Below are 17,500 nucleotides of genomic sequence, written 5' to 3'. Positions count from 1 at the left end.
GCACATATATAACTCTAAATGCATCTGTGGCACATATATAACTCTATATGCATCTGTGGCACATATATAACTCTATATGCTCTATATGCATCTGTGGCACACATATAACTCTATATGCATCTGTGGCACATATATAACTCTATATGCTCTATATGCATCTGTGGCACATATATAACTCTATATGCATCTGTGGCACATATATAACTCTATATGTGTCTGTGGCACACATATAACTCTATATGCATCTGTGGCACATATATAACTCTATATGCTCTATATGCATCTGTGGCACATATATAACTCTATATGCATCTGTGGCACATATATAACTCTATATGTGTCTGTGGCACACATATAATTCCATATGCGTCTGGACGGTCGCGTCGCGTCATTTGCCGCGTGCATGTTCAAACACATATGAATTCCCTTACCGACAGCGAATAAAACCGAATATCACAGAATTCAAATATTAAAAAATACAGCTATTACGTACAAGAACGGGAGTATTTCCCTGCAGGTATATTGAGATTTCTGTAGAACGATCATTATTATTTTAAATGTGTAAAATAGATCACACAGCATCTTTATAGATCCACCCATCAATAACTGGAGGAGAAAAATACAATATTCAATCTAAATATGTAATTTCCCCTGCATACACTAATAGTTTGAAATGGCATCTCATGGCAAGGCAATACGTTTATAAGAAGTAAAAATGTAGGTTTGGTGTATTTACCTCAGAAGCGTCCGTGCTCGTGCCACACCGACTCGCCGCATTAATTCAGTAACATCTGATTGGACGAATCGGAACATCTCATGAATATTTAATGAGGGAGGCAGAGATGCGCATGTGCAGAGCTGAGAGGGCTGCGCTCCTCAAATCTAATGAAAACGTCATCGATTAGATTCGCGTAAATATGATTGACAATCAAGAATAAAAAAGCCCCTGCTCACTTGGTGCTTGTTTTTTTTACTCTCACCTGCTCTTGTTGTATAGAACTGTACTGGTTATTCTCGTCTTGTCTTTTTGTATTTGTTTATTAATTAAATTCAAAGTGGCTTTATTGGCATGACTGTAAACAATATAATATTGCCAAAGCAGATGGTTTTTTTTGTATATAAAAATAGAACAAAATGTTAATCTATAATTAACAATTAATTTAATTCATTTATTACTGATCCTGAAATTCAGTACAGTAATTTTTGTTTGATAAAAATAGTAAAATAATGATTAATTATTTCTATACAATATAGAATTGTCATATCACGTTTCTATAATTATGTAATAAAGTCCACTATATAATTTCTATATATCTATCACGAGATCTTTCCTTTTCTTGGCCTTTACTTCCTCCCTATGTAACTCAGCAAATGTGTTCATATATTGTTCAATTTGCAAGTTTTAGTGAACTCATTTTGTAATCATTAATTTTTCAATCAAATTAAAATAGACAAAAATTACAATTAAGTCCAGTTTGAAGTTTTATCAAAAAACACCACCTTTACCTTCATATTTTTGTGATCCGCTCTATTAGAGTAGATATAGCTGCAATATCACTCAAATACACCTCAGATGTCACATGATGAGGGATCAATCTGTGAAATTATATTCCCTACTGATTCAAACAGCAATGCAAAAACACATTGGAGTCATTCTGTGTCATCTCCACCGGAGGTCCCCAGCTCAACATTTACAGTTTTATCTTTTTTTTCCCCTTGTGAAAAAAAATCCACAAATTAAGAAAGTTAAAAATGTCATGGATGAATATTTACAGACTGATCCATTATTTAGTAGTTGGGTCAAAATGGCAGTTGATTTATGGTAAAATCACAGATCTAAAAAACCCCCTTAGAAAGGTGTCAGCATCATGATTGTATTTATACACAGAGATTGATAAATCTATTACTAAAATCAGTTGACTTCAGCAGCTCTTGTTGCTTTATATCCCAATGGTGAGTCCAAAAATGGGAAAAAGCACTTTTTTGTGTTGTTTATCCAAAGTTGGTGTGCCTGTAACTCCAGAAGTATTAATGATATCTTAAAATCCTTTTAGATTCTGCTTCAGAACAAACTTTTCTTTTTGTATGTCCATTTTGAAAGTCCTATATGGTTAAAGTTCAAAGATATGGGGCTCTCAATGTGGCTCCATGTGCAAACGGTTGAATTTTACACATTTTCAGGGGTCAAAAACCAAATGTGGGACACTTCGTTTAAAGCTGATACTTATTGTATTTAAAGAGGAATATCTGAAGAACAAATAATGTTGAAACTAGAACTGTATCTCGTTTCCCGCTATCAAAACAATTGCACAGATCCCACCAATTTTAACAATGTCGGAGTGCCAAAAATAGTTGAATAAATGAAGGTACATTTCTAGTTTCAACATTATTTGTTCTTCAGATATTCCTCTTTAAAGACAATAAGTATCAGCTTTAAACAAAGTGTCCCACATTTGGTTTTTGACCATTGAAAATGCATAAAATTCAACCGTTTGCACATGGAGCCACATTGAGAGCCCCATATCTCTGGGACTGAATCATACAGGGCCTTAAAATGGACATACAGAAAGAAACGTTTGTTCAGAAGCAGAATCTAAAAGGATTTTAAGATATCTTGAACACTTCTGGAGTTACAGGCACGCCAACTTTGCAAAAACAACACAAAAAAGTGCTTTTCCCATATTTGGACTCTCACCATTGGGATATAAAGCAACAAAAGGTGCTGAAGTCAACTGATTTTAGTAATAGATTTATCAATCTCTGTGTATAAATACAATCATGATGCTGACACCTTTCTAAGGGGTTTTAGATCTGTGATTTTACTATAAATCAACTGCCATTTGACCCAACTACTAAATAATGGATCACTCAGTATATTTTTCTTTTCATCTTCAATTATGTCTTTCTTTCACCAGAAAAAAATGAGCAAAATCAAAAGTTTGAGCTGGGGACGCCGATTGATTTGACACAGAATGACCCATTTACACAAAAATAGACCACACAAATCAGCCAAGAGACGATCTGTGTCAAATGTTGATCACATGATGCACAACAGAAGAGATCTGAAGAATACGGTCAACATGTAGCTTCTCAATGACTTCTAAGAAGTTTCTTTCTCAAATGGACACAAATAAACATTTGCAGAACTGATAAAAGATTTATTGAACAATTTTCACACACTGCATATTCAGCCTTGTCTTAATGAGCGTACTCGCTCGGTGTAGGAAAGCAGAGCGTAAGTGGAAGAAGGATAAACTTGTTTTGTGATTTCTTAAAGCAGTATCAAGTCTCTGTCAAGACCGCTAAATCCAATTACTTCTCTGGAAAAAATGGCTAAAATTGCCCATAGCCTAAGATCATTTTGAACACAATTGATTCAGTTTTGAACCCTTCCCTGTGGGCTATCCAGATAAAACCCCTGAGATGTGGGAAAAGTGTCTTGAATTATTTATTGACCAAATTCAGGACATTAGAACAAACATCTTTGGCCAGATATGATTCACTTTGACCCCGTCTCATTTGCTCTGATATAATATCGATAATGAAACCTGCTAATTGTCCCAACGATGTCATACCATCAAGATGTTTTTAACTCCGTTGCCCCCATTATGTTGGGCATAATCACCAGTTCTTGGAGAAACGGAGAGGTCCCTGCCAGCTTTAAACATGCTGAAAAAACCTCATCTTGACTACAGATTTGAAGAACTACAAGCCTGTTTCAAAATGGCTTTTCTGTCCAAATCTTGGAAACTGTGATTTATTCGCAGCTCTATTCTTATCTGACTACCTTCAACATATCTGACACATTTCACTCAGGCTTTAGGGCACTGCATAGTACTGAGACGGCACTATTAAAGGTGACCAATGACATTTTAGTCTCCCTGGATTCTGGCAACGGGGCCTTTTGAATCCTTCTAGACCTAGAGATCGATCCCGCCATTCTTTTACATCGTCTTGAGAAGGTGGTTGGCATCCAGGGATTGGCATTAACCTGGTTTCCGTGGCCGTCTGCCGGGGCATGAGGAGCCAGCCGCCTGGAAGAGGGCGATGGGCGCTGACCGCTCCAGGCAGCTGGGCTCCTCGTGCCCGGCAGACGGCAGCTGCTGCTCCGCTGGGGTGGGCGGTAGTGGCGAGAACTCTACTACGGCACATCCCTCCTCCTTCCGGATTTCGGCACCAGTGTAAAGGGGTTAGATGGGCAAGGAGGCGGAGAACCGGTTTGTCAATATAAATCATAATTTAATGAAAACCAGAAGCACAAACATAAACACACACACATGACGGACATGTCAGTAGCGATCTCTCTCTCCGCACGATCCCCTGCAGTCGACCTTTATCCCTCTCGGGAGGCTTGATTAGCCTAATACAGGACCGGGTGTGTAGGATCACGACCCCGCCCTCCGCCCTGCCACAACTTTCTATCAGTATTAATAATTACTCATCCTCAACTCTGCTCACATGTGGCGTCCCACAAGGCTCCGTGTTGGGTCCTCTGCTTTTTTTCTTTATATGCTTCCTTTAAGCTCTATCTTTCAGAAGTACAGTGTAGCCTATCATTGTTATGCTGATGACACACAATTTTACCCAGTACCGCCGCTCCATACACACATACGACGCAGTCTGCATAGGGCACCAGCTCCCTAGGGGGGCACCAGAAAGTCCACCAGCTGCCCTTACTGCGCACAGTATACGTTATTTAAGGGCCAAAGCATGATGGAACACAGGCGATCAGGGTCAAATCAGTTACTCCTCTCTGTTCCTCATTCCCGTCTGAAAACTAAAGGTGATCGGGTGTTTGTAGTAGCGTGCCCATGGGTTGTGTAATGCACTCCCATTTGTCGTTAGGTCTTCTTCCTCATTGGCCAAGTCTTATATTTAAATCAAGTTTGAAGACAAATTTGTTCTCTATAGCCTATGATGTTGTTTGAGAATGTGAGGGTATGTTTTGTTATGTATGTTTTATTGTTTGTTCTTCTAACACTCGTGATGTGATGTCCACAGCGGTCAGTCTACATCACTGAATAACACAGGGTTTCTTCTGTGTAGGGGTTTTGGAGGCACTGCGTGGGCTGTTCCCTCACGTAACCGTCTCTGTTTGAGGACATTTCTGGTTGATAATGCGGACGGACAGTTTGAGGAGAGGAAGCGGTTGAACTCTGAGCTGGCTGAGATGAGCTTGGTGAGACGCTGAGGATCTCTTCAACTCAACGGGAGGAGACGGGACCGGAGAGGACGACATGTCCAAGTTTTCAGTCTTAGTTGAGTATTTCACCACAGTATTCAGAGCGTCCAAGGACTCGCTTCCCAACTCCAAAGCGCTACAAGTCTGAGTGACATTCTGGACAGTCCCAGTGTTCGAGATGTTTGCCGTCTCGGATGAGATCTGCTGGACATCAGGGGACTCGGAAAGATTCAAGACCCTACCATCATGCAGCGGTCCAGAGGGCTGGACACTGAACTGAAGTGGTTTCATAACATGACTCTCATCGCTCTTCTGAGTCATCACAGCCTGACTGAGAGTCTTTGGACCATGTGAGGGAGGAGATGCATCTGATGTTGAACTCAAGACAGTAATGAGAGGCGTTTTATCTGTGATGGAACTAGAAAAGGATGCAGTGTGTTCAGAACCTGCCATCACCGAGCTTTCCTGGATAGTTTCCTTTACAGTCATCCGAGCGAGACTCGTCGTGACGGATGCGACACGAGCGTCAGGACTGGACTGAACAACAGGCGCTGCTTCAAACACGTTTTTCTCCTCATAAGTAACGAGGAACTCTGGGTAAACCTGTGACTTGTCAAACACCACAAAAATGGAGGGATTACGTGTATCGTTCACACAACTGTCGTACAGATTTCCTTTGGCATCTTTGGCTGGAGGACAATGGAAGAGTTTGCCTCTGGTGTAGCATCCCAGCAACACCCTGCACACAAACATCATCCTCACTCCGCACCCGTCGGTGACATCATTGGAATACGGAGAGCACTTTGAGAAATAAATCCCTGTCAAGCATCATAAAGGACAAAGAGATTAAATGCTGTTTGTTTTCCACAGAAGAAAGTCATTTGAGTTTCTATGACTGTATTATAAGCATACCGTGTCCATATACCGCTGCATTAGACACGTCAAAGTCCACATTACTGTGACATACAGCATCAACGAGGGACGAGCTGCTGCTGTGGAATAAAAGACGCTCACCAAACCTCTCATTGTTCGCTTTTCTCATTTCTTCTTTTTTCCTGAGGAGAAACAATTAAAAACATTCTGTGATACAGTAAAAGTTGCAATTAAAGATTTGTGATTAATCCATATCCATCTATCTATCTATCTGTCTATCAATCTGTCTGTCTATCTATCAGTCTGTCTTTTTGTCTATATATCAGTCTGTCTGTCTGTCTGTCCGTCCATCTAACAGTCTTTTCTATCTATCTATCTGTCTGTCTGTCTGTCCATCTATCTGTATATCTATCTATCTTATTTATTATTATTATTATTATTATTATTATTATACTTTATTGTCCCATTCCTGGGAAATTTGTCTTGGACCGCATGACACGGCCAGTGCACAACATCAATCACACACAACACAATGCATACAACAACATGCAATAATAAGCATTAACACATTTCTATGAATTATATATATATAAAAAAAAAATAACAATAATAAATAGATAAATAAATAAAAAAAAAAAACTAGCAGCATACTACACCAATTAAAAAAAATCTCTATTTAAAATTTTGATCGCAGTTGGAACAAGAGTTTTTATAATGATTATCTTCTGTCTGTCTGTCTGTCTGTCTGTCTGTCTACTGTCTGTCTATGTATCTTCTATCTATCTGTCTGTCTGTCTTCTGTCTGTCTGTCTGTCTGTCTAGCTGTCTGTCTGTCTATCTATCTATCATCTGTCTGTCTATCTATCTGTCTGTCTGCCTATCTGTCTATCATCCTGTCTATCTATCTATCTGTCTGTCTGTCTATCTATCATCTGTCTGTCTGTCTGTCTATCATCCTGTCTATCTATCTATCTGTCTGTCTGTCTATCATCTGTCTGCCTGTCCATCTATCTGTCTGTCTATCATCTGTCTATCTATCTGTCTATCTATCATCTGTCTATCTGTCTGTCTATCTTTTGTCTGTCTGTCTATCGTCTGTCCATCTCTATCTGTCTGTCTATCATCCTGTCTATCTATCTATCTGTCTATCTATCATCTGTCTGTCCGTCTGTCTTTCTATCATCCTGTCCATCTATCTATCTGTCTATCTATCTATCTGTCTGTCTGTCTGTCTGTCTGTCTGTCTATCTATCTATCTGTCTGTCTATCATCTGTCTGCCTGTCCATCTATCTGTCTGTCTATCATCCTGTCAATCTGTCTATCTATCATCTGTCTATCTGTCTGTCTATCTTTTGTCTGTCTGTCTATTGTCTGTCCATCTCTATCTGTCTGTCTATCTTTTGTCTGTCTGTCTATCATCCTGTCTATCTATCTGTCTGTCTGTCTATCATCTGTCTGCCTGTCCATCTATCTGTCTGTCTATCATCCTGTCAATCTGTCTATCTATCATCTGTCTATCTGTCTGTCTATCTTTTGTCTGTCTGTCTATTGTCTGTCCATCTCTATCTGTCTGTCTATCTTTTGTCTGTCTGTCTATCATCCTGTCTATCTATCTGTCTGTCTGTCTATCATCTGTCTGCCTGTCCATCTATCTGTCTGTCTATCATCCTGTCAATCTGTCTATCTATCATCTGTCTATCTGTCTGTCTATCTTTTGTCTGTCTGTCTATTGTCTGTCCATCTCTATCTGTCTGTCTATCTTTTGTCTGTCTGTCTATCATCCTGTCTATCTATCTGTCTGACTTTTTAAACTTTACACAGGCTAAAACTCATATAAAACTGTTGTAAATTTTCAGGCTTTTTCAAGTCAATATCAAAGTTTGTCTTTAAGAAGTTTAATTTTCTAGTTTTCATTGTTAACTCTTCTGAACTGATACCCACATCATAAAGTTTTCCCAGAGTTCCCTGTTTTGCACACGCTCAATCTGTCTGATAGTGAAACTTCCCGGAGATTCATGAAAGAGATCCTGAACTCTCTTGTAATCTCTGTTAGACGGCGAGAGACGAACTCTCTGCAAACGCACAACAGAGAACGACGGATGAGAAAATGATCGTGTAATGTAAATGTGACAATGAAAACAAACAAGATAACACGTTTCACCTCAAATCCAGAGTCACGAATCGCTGTTTGCTCCCAATATCTAGGAACACCTTTAGAGAAGTGAAGCCTGGCATTGGCGTGCTTCTCACTACAATCAGAGACAAACAAATCTGACAAAATACCACAAAACAACAGCAAGGTGAACTCTATTTTTAAATCTGTTTTTGTTGACCTGTTTCTGGGAATCTTAACGTTGACTGAAGACACAAACACGGGTCGTCGTCTGACAGGTCTCTCCGTCCCGCTCACTTCATTCCTCTGTTTCATATCTGTGAACAAGATTGTTGTGAGCATTTATAAAACAACAACATGATGAACATTTACTGAAATAGTCATGAGAACACTAACAGACAGAACATTAGCACATAACCAACCTTTGAAATTGAGCTCATAGTAACGGCTGCCCGCTCTGAATTTGACAACAGCATCCTGATTTGAAGAGTCATTTTTTAGTAAATACTCCTGATATTTCTTCTCCAGATCGTGACTGCCGACTGAAGACAATCTGTGCATTTCTTTCTATAAGATTCCCAAAGCAATAACAAATTAATCATGTTTACTCTCGTTAGCACAGTGAAACTGTAAGTTGGACTTGATTTGATTGAGCAATGTCTATATTTGTTCATTTAACTTGCACCACAATAACAGACAAATGCACTCCTTTTCAAACATACTATTGATGCATACTGGACCCAGTGATTATACTCGTCTTTCCAGTACCAGACCCAGCTGGTGGTGAGGATGAAATTGGGCCAGAGCACCGAGGGATCAGTAGAGAGACGCCGGACCTTATCAAGACCCAAAATCATTTCCTCAAAGCAAATGGGCTCATTCCCTGAACTGTCAGAATAAAAGAGCATACATGTGACTCTGGGCAAACACACCAATACAGTCGCAAGAAAAAGTATGTGAACCCTTTGGAATCAGCTGGTTTCTGCATTAATTGCTCATAAAATGTGATCTCATCATCATCAAAGTCAGAAGTGTAGACAAACACAATGTGCATAAGATAACAACACACAAACAATTATAATATTTCATGTCTTTATCAAACACATCCCATTACACATTCACAGTGCAGTGGAAAAAGTAAGTGAAACATCAAGCAGTTCCGGTAGATGCGGATTAGACCTGGACAACGTTCAGAAGAAATTTTGGATCATTCTTCCTTACAGAACTGCTTCAGCTCAGATATATTCTTATACATGTCTCTCCTGAGGTCATTTCACAGCATCTCTATTGGGTTATGGTCTGGACTTCTTTTTTTGAAGTCATTCTGTAATGGATTTACTTTGATGTTTAGGGTCATTGTCCTAACGGCCACTTTTACAGAGAGTACCTATAGTACTAAATCATCTCCATTTATAGACAGTTTGTCTAACTGTGGACAGATGAATATCTAACGGCCACTTCTAGTGAGAGTACCTATAGTACTAAATCATCTCCATTTACAGACAGTTTGTCTAACTGTGGACAGATGAATATCTAACGGCCACTTCTAGAGAGAGTACATATAGTACTAAATCACCTCCATTTATAGACAGTTTGTCTAACTGTGGACAGATGAATATCTAACGGCCACTTCTAGTGAGAGTACCTATAGTACTAAATCATCTCCATTTATAGACAGTTTGTCTCACTGTGGACAGATGAATATCTAACGGCCACTTCTAGTGAGAGTACCTATAGTACTAAATCATCTCCATTTATAGACAGTTTGTCTAACTGTGGACAGATGAATATCTAACGGCCACTTCTAGTGAGAGTACCTATAGTACTAAATCATCTCCATTTATAGACAGTTTGTCTAACTGTGGACAGATGAATATCTAACGGCCACTTCTAGAGAGAGTAGCTATAGTACTAAATCATCTCCATTTATAGACAGTTTGTCTCACTGTGGACAGATGAATATCTAACGGCCACTTCTAGTGAGAGTACCTATAGTGCTAAATCATCTCCATTTATAGACAGTTTGTCTAACTGTGGACAGATGAATATCTAACGGCCACTTCTAGAGAGAGTAGCTATAGTGCTAAATCATCTCCATTTATAGACAGTTTGTCTAACTGTGGACAGATGAATATCTAACGGCCACTTCTAGTGAGAGTACCTATAGTACTAAATCATCTCCATTTATAGACAGTTTGTCTAACTGTGGACAGATGAATATCTAACGGCCACTTCTAGAGAGAGTACCTATAGTACTAAATCATCTCCATTTATAGACAGTTTGTCTAACTGTGGACAGATGAATATCTAACGGCCACTTCTAGTGAGAGTACCTATAGTACTAAATCACCTCCATTAATAGACAGTTTGTCTCACTGTGGACAGATGAATATCTAACGGCCACTTCTAGTGAGAGTACCTATAGTACTAAATCATCTCCATTTATAGACAGTTTGTCTAACTGTGGACAGATGAATATCAAACGGCCACTTCTAGAGAGAGTAGCTATAGTACTAAATCATCTCCATTTATAGACAGTTTGTCTAACTGTGGACAGATGAATATCTAACGGCCACTTCTAGTGAGAGTACCTATAGTACTAAATCATCTCCATTTATAGACAGTTTGTCTAACTGTGGACAGATGAATATCTAACGGCCACTTCTAGAGAGAGTAGCTATAGTGCTAAATCATCTCCATTTATAGACAGTTTGTCTAACTGTGGACAGATGAATATCTAACGGCCACTTCTAGTGAGAGTACCTATAGTACTAAATCATCTCCATTTATAGACAGTTTGTCTAACTGTGGACAGATGAATATCTAACGGCCACTTCTAGAGAGAGTACCTATAGTACTAAATCACCTCCATTAATAGACAGTTTGTCTCACTGTGGACAGATGAATATCTAACGGCCACTTCTAGTGAGAGTACCTATAGTACTAAATGATCTCCATTTATAGACAGTTTGTCTAACTGTGGACAGATGAATATCAAACGGCCACTTCTAGAGAGAGTAGCTATAGTGCTAAATCATCTCCATTTATAGACAGTTTGTCTAACTGTGGACAGATGAATATCTAACGGCCACTTCTAGTGAGAGTACCTATAGTACTAAATCACCTCCATTAATAGACAGTTTGTCTAACTGTGGACAGATGAATATCTAACGGCCACTTCTAGAGAGAGTACCTATAGTACTAAATCATCTCCATTTATAGACAGTTTGTCTAACTGTGGACAGATGAATATCTAACGGCCACTTCTAGTGAGAGTACCTATAGTACTAAATCATCTCCATTTATAGACAGTTTGTCTAACTGTGGACAGATGAATATCTAACGGCCACTTCTAGTGAGAGTACCTATAGTACTAAATCATCTCCATTTATAGACAGTTTGTCTAACTGTGGATGGATGAATATCTGAACTCTTCCAGACTTTGTAACCCTTTCCCGCTTTATGCAAAGCAACAATTCTTGATTGTAGGTCTTCTGAGATCTCTTGGTCCACGTCAGCAGATGCTTCTTGTGATTAGCAAACTCAAAATGTTTGAGTGCTTTTTATAAGTCAAAGTAGCTCTAACCCACACCTCCGATCTCGCTTCATCAATTGAATGCCAGGTTTGCCAACTCCTGAATCTAATTAGCTTTTGATGATGTCATTAGTGTTCACAAACTTTTTCCAAACTACACTGTGAATGTTTGAATGATGTATTCAATATTTACAAGACCAATAAAATAATTTGTGTGTTATTAGTGAAACTGATTGTGTTTGACAGTGATCAAACCTGATTATAAGACATATTTATACATAAATGCAGGTAATTCAAAAGGGTTCACATACTTATTCTTGCACTGTACATGTGTACCGGTGTATGTTTCCATATGAACTCACCCGTTTGTGTTTGATGGATCACAGTACTCTCTCTCGATGTGTTCATTATTGGGTAAGTCAGTCCAGGCGCCACACACCTTCACCTGCCACTTATAGGGCATTTTACAGTGAATTCTGGGGCATTCATGTGCTGTAAATAATCATGAGATGTTATGCTTTAGAAACACACACTCTAGTGGTTTAATCCATGTCTTCAGAAGTGATATGATCGGTCCACCCATAGGAGAGATCCACCCAGTTGGTGGTGATATGCACAAAGAATGTGAACTGCCAAATACAAGAGAATGTGAAAGTGAAACCTACAAGTGGACCTACAGAGTTGAAACATTCTACTAAAAATCAAACACAAGAAAGTCTTACACATCTGGGATGGCATGAGGGTGAGTAAATGATGAAAGATTTTTATTTTTGGGTGAACTGTCCCTTTAAATTACTAAATATAAGCTGTTTACTGTTGCCAAGCAACGTAATAACGACTACAGATGTGATTATTAGCATCTAACAACAGCTTCAAAACGCAGCTCATCCAATTAGAATTTAGAGGTGCAACATTGCCTGATTATTACTAGACTTGGCTGGTATTTGTATGCAGGATATTTTTGACATTTTAAATATGTAGGAATTCTGCCCTTCCCACGTGCATTATTTTACACGCACATATAACCTGTTGGTCCAGTACAGCAAAATGAGTGTGCAAGGTATATTTTATAACAAGCTAAAATTAACTATTAATCCATCTGTTATTATAAACGAGTCATTATTTCATGAATTATACAGCAAACGTACCTCTTTTGCAGTAACCTTTGAGAAAGGAAAGGCAGATCTTGTTTTCTTCTAAGAAAAAAACAACAACAACAACAACAACAGAATTCTTAGTTGAACCCTTTCAGCTCTGAAGGTGTTTTTAAAGACTTCTTGTTTCACTGGTAAACCCAAAATTAAAGGTATACAACTCGACAAAAACATGGAGGATCGAGTGATTATGAGACATTCTGACACTCTCAGACTAAGAAACTCACAACAAAACATTTAACCAAAAATTGTACCTCTTTATATATTTATATATTATATATCTCTGGGTGTAAATAAGGTGGCTCTGGAAAAAACCCAATCATGTCGACTGTATCTGAGAAAAATGTTGTGTTGATACGACAAAGCAATCAAAAGTTCCAACATTACAAATATAATGTATCATAGTGTCCAAAAACATCTCCAAACAAATAAAAGATAATAATTGTACATAAGAACTAATTACACATGCAAACACAACAATGACTAAAGGTTTGCATAGCATGCACACATGATTTTACTCATGAGATTTCACAGAATGAGTTTCATTCTGTGTCATTTGAGTCATCATTGAGTCTGTGTCGTGTATTTGGCGCCATCTCCTGGTGGTCATATGTAACATTGTGCTTCATGTGGATTATCTAATGATCTATACATCTGATTATCTTGTGTGTGGACTCGATTGAAAGATAATCACAGACTCTAAATAATGATATGTGATAGTTTATGTTACGTTTATTTTATGTGAAGTTATAAGCAGAAATGCGGCATATAAGCAACACCAACATAATAGTCAAAGACATATATTTAGCTGTTACTCGCTATATTTGTATCTGTGAGTAAAACAAATAATCTGTTTGTATTTTACTCTTTAAGATCTTTCCAACAACATATGACACATGAATATTTGATCAGACTGATTTTTTTACTGATCGTAACGCACAAATTGGCAACCGCTTTTCCCAAGGATTGTTCTATTTTTTATTTTTTACTATTTTCTCAAAAGCTGCTTTGGAACAATATGCATCGTAAAAAACGCTACACAAATAAAACTGAAATACTGACAGCATACACAGCGCTGATTACCTGCATGTGTCTGTGGTGACTCACACTGTACGTTCTCTCTGTTGTTGAGGGCAGGTTGAGTGTTTTTGGGGTTTCTGTGACTCTTCAGGTTGACAATGTTGCGGTAGATAAACGGAATCAAACTCATCAGGTGACTGGACACTCCTCTGCGTCTCAGGACTCCGATTGGATGAGGCTCATGGAAATCATGTGACCTGATGCAGTCCGTGTCATCGCAGCATCCTCTGATGAAGCTCATGCACATGTGCAGTCGCGTGCAGGTCTCTTTCTCAGGACAGCTTCCGAACGGCCCGCGGCCTTTATTGTACGATACACACACCTGCGATTGGACAGAGAAACAGGGCAACACTTGAGCGAACACTTATTTATAAAATCACCATAGTTGCTCCAGTTATTGTTAATGAGCTCCTTCAAACGGTGTAAGACGTCATGGATTAATCGATCACTCGTTCAGCTTTAAATACTAGACTAGTACTAGAACTCCAAATACATAAATATGTCATAGGCTGTAAATGACAGTAAAATAAATAAGTCTGTTATTAGGTCATTTTTGACCGAAATACATTTACCTCATTTAATAATTTTTTTTTCCTTTAGTTATAATGAACGAACATTGAAAATGAACGGGAAAGACCAAAAAACAGAGCACGTTTTTTTTAATCTGTCAAACACAATCAATAAATTATCCACAATGCAGAAAATACAGGGTGAGACTCTAAAACATCCTCAGTGCAAAACACACAAACACACACACACACACCAAAAAACTTAAGGGGTGAGAAGATAAAACACACACAAACAGAGAGAGAGAACCAGGGCATCATTAAGTGGAGATCTAAAGTCATCTTTTGTCGATCATGTGTAGACTGTGTATACATTGTGATTAGATCATGTGTCGATCATGTGTAGATTATGTGTTGTTTATGAGTAGATCATGTGTAGATCATGTGTAGATTATGTGTAGTTTATGTGTAGATCATGTGTAGATCATGTGTAGATTATGTGTAGTTTATGAGTAGAGTATGAGTAGAGTATGAGTAGAGTATGTGTAGATTATGTGTAGATTATGTGTAGTTTATGAGTAGAGTATGAGTAGAGTATGTGTAGATCATGTGTAGATTATGAGTAGAGTATGTGTAGATCATGTGTAGATCATGTGTAGTTTATGTGTAGATTATGTGTAGATCATGTGTAGTTTATGAGTAGATCATGTGTAGATCATGTGTAGATCATGTGTAGATTATGTGTAGTTTATGAGTAGAGTATGTGTAGATCATGTGTAGTTTATGTGTAGATTATGTGTAGATCATGTGTAGTTTATGAGTAGATCATGTGTAGTTTATGAGTAGATCATGTGTAGATCATGTGTAGATTATGTGTAGTTTATGAGTAGAGTATGTGTAGAACATGTGTAGATCATGTGTAGTTTATGTGTAGTTTATGAGTAGAGTATGTGTAGATCATGTGTAGTTTATGAGTAGATCATGTGTAGTTTATGAGTAGAGTATGTGTAGATTATGTGTAGAGTATGTGTAGATTATGTGTAGATTATGTGTAGAGTATGTGTAGTTTATGAGTAGAGTATGTGTAGAGTATGAGTAGAGTATGTGTAGAGTATGTGTAGATTATGTGTAGTTTATGAGTAGATCATGTGCAGTTTATGAGTAGATCATGTGCAGTTTATGAGTAGAGTATGTGTAGAGTATGTGTAGAGTATGAGTAGAGTATGTGTAGAGTATGTGTAGAGTATGAGTAGAGTATGTGTAGAGTATGAGTAGAGTATGTGTAGAGTATGAGTAGATTATGTGTAGTTTATGAGTAGATCATGTGCAGTTTATGAGTAGAGTATGTGTAGAGTATGAGTAGATTATGTGTAGTTTATGAGTAGATCATGTGCAGTTTATGAGTAGAGTATGTGTAGAGTATGTGTAGAGTATGAGTAGATCATGTGTAGAGTATGTGTAGATTATGTGTAGATTATGTGTAGAGTATGTGTAGATTATGTGTAGAGTATGTGTAGAGTATGTGTAGTTTATGAGTAGAGTATGTGTAGAGTATGAGTAGATCATGTGTAGAGTATGAGTAGATCATGTGTAGAGTATGTGTAGATTATGTGTAGTTTATGAGTAGAGTATGTGTAGAGTATGTGTAGAGTATGTGTAGATCATGTTTCAAAAACGTTTTTAAAATGTGACACTATATGAGTTTTTTGTGGCTCTATTAGTGATAGATAGATGTGCTGGGCCTCTAAAGAACGGGATTGTAATAATGTTATGCACTTAAGGCTTAAACTAGATGTTTAAAAGATTTCTTATTTAGATCACCTTGGACACCTTAACTGTGGTCACTGTTTCCTCACCTTAGGGTTAGAATTATTGCATGCTTTTACAGTAATACCATGTTACATTTTTTGTAAGGGAAGATAAAATATTCCTGTCAGACTGTGTAGCTGATATTGATGTATGTGAATGTGTGTGTTGTACTCACAGGTGGCAGTAAACTGCTGTCACACTGCAGCAATATCACACACAGCTCTTCTCGGCTCAGACGGATCATGTGACTCACACTCAAGACTCTGATGTTGTGCTGTGACATCAGCTGATGCCCGAAACTGCAGCCTCGCCTTTACAAACACACATAATTACAACACAAAATAATTGAAATAAGTGAAATAATGAATTATAGAAATTTACATATTAAATTTAAAGCTCCAATCTCCTCAGTCCTCCGAGGATCGCGAAAAAAAGTCAGTTGGTGCTTCAGTGACTACTTCAGTGAGAACCTGTCAATCACAGCTGTCAATCATGATGTCACAGCAGCGTTTTTATAGCATCAAATAACTAAAAACAAACTTATTTAGAAAACAAACACTTGAAAAGACATCAACGTGATAGAAACGACAGTAAATGACAGAAACTATCTTTGGAAAAAAGATATGTGAAGTGTAATTGAATTGTTTAGTTGGTCTCACGTCCTGTTGAATAACATGGGGAGGCGGGGCTTATGACCTATACTAGGACCAGTCACCGGGGGGCGATCGAGACGTTTTGGCTTCACTTTTGAGGGCTTGTGCAGCACACTTGGTAACAGCTAAATATATGTCTTTGACTATTATGGTGGTGTTACTTGTATGCTTTGTTTCCGCTTATAACTTCATGAAACATAAAGTGAACATAAAATATCCCATATGATTATTTAGAGTCTGTGATTATCTTTCAATCGAGTCCACACACAAGATAATCAGATGTATAGATCATTAGATAATCCACATGAAGCACAATGTTACATATGACCACCAGGAGATGGCGCCAAATACACGACACAGACTCAATGATGACTCAAATGACACAGAATGAAACTCATTCTGTGAAATCTCATGACTAAAATCATGTCTGCATGCTATGCAAACCTTTAGTCATTGTTGTGTTTGCATGTGTAATTAGGCTAGTTCTTATGTACAATTATTATCTTTTATTTGTTTGGAGATGTTTTTGGACACTATGATTAATTATTTTTTAATTGCTTTGTCATAACAACACTAAATGTTTCTCAGATACAG

The 17,500-nt window shown here is 38.0% G+C and overlaps 2 protein-coding genes across 2 annotated transcripts in view; both read right to left on the bottom strand.

Annotated features, from left to right (window-relative positions):
• LOC127637263 (synapsin-3-like) overlaps positions 1 to 782 on the bottom strand; it is a 124,920-nt gene extending 124,138 nt beyond the window's left edge. The window contains exon 1 of the mRNA XM_052118225.1: positions 737 to 782. The gene's annotated coding sequence lies outside the window, so the exon portion shown is untranslated. The remainder of the gene's footprint in view (positions 1 to 736) is intronic.
• A 4,295-nt stretch (positions 783 to 5,077) lies between these two features.
• The window catches only part of LOC127637519 (uncharacterized), a 42,195-nt gene continuing 29,772 nt past the window's right edge, over positions 5,078 to 17,500 (bottom strand). Inside the window, exons 14-24 of the mRNA XM_052118606.1 lie at positions 16,429 to 16,564; positions 13,942 to 14,260; positions 12,853 to 12,900; positions 12,067 to 12,196; positions 8,892 to 9,057; positions 8,592 to 8,736; positions 8,390 to 8,486; positions 8,218 to 8,305; positions 7,998 to 8,128; positions 6,095 to 6,237; positions 5,078 to 6,000 (exon numbers count right to left, since the gene is read on the bottom strand). Coding sequence (XP_051974566.1) covers positions 5,078 to 6,000; positions 6,095 to 6,237; positions 7,998 to 8,128; positions 8,218 to 8,305; positions 8,390 to 8,486; positions 8,592 to 8,736; positions 8,892 to 9,057; positions 12,067 to 12,196; positions 12,853 to 12,900; positions 13,942 to 14,260; positions 16,429 to 16,564 — 2,326 coding nt within the window. The remainder of the gene's footprint in view (positions 6,001 to 6,094; positions 6,238 to 7,997; positions 8,129 to 8,217; positions 8,306 to 8,389; positions 8,487 to 8,591; positions 8,737 to 8,891; positions 9,058 to 12,066; positions 12,197 to 12,852; positions 12,901 to 13,941; positions 14,261 to 16,428; positions 16,565 to 17,500) is intronic.

This window comes from Xyrauchen texanus, chromosome 45 (assembly GCF_025860055.1).
Source record: "Xyrauchen texanus isolate HMW12.3.18 chromosome 45, RBS_HiC_50CHRs, whole genome shotgun sequence".
NCBI lineage: Eukaryota > Metazoa > Chordata > Actinopteri > Cypriniformes > Catostomidae > Xyrauchen > Xyrauchen texanus.
The sequence above is the reverse complement of the archived record's forward strand: the minus strand, read 5'-3'. Positions and strand labels throughout refer to the sequence as shown.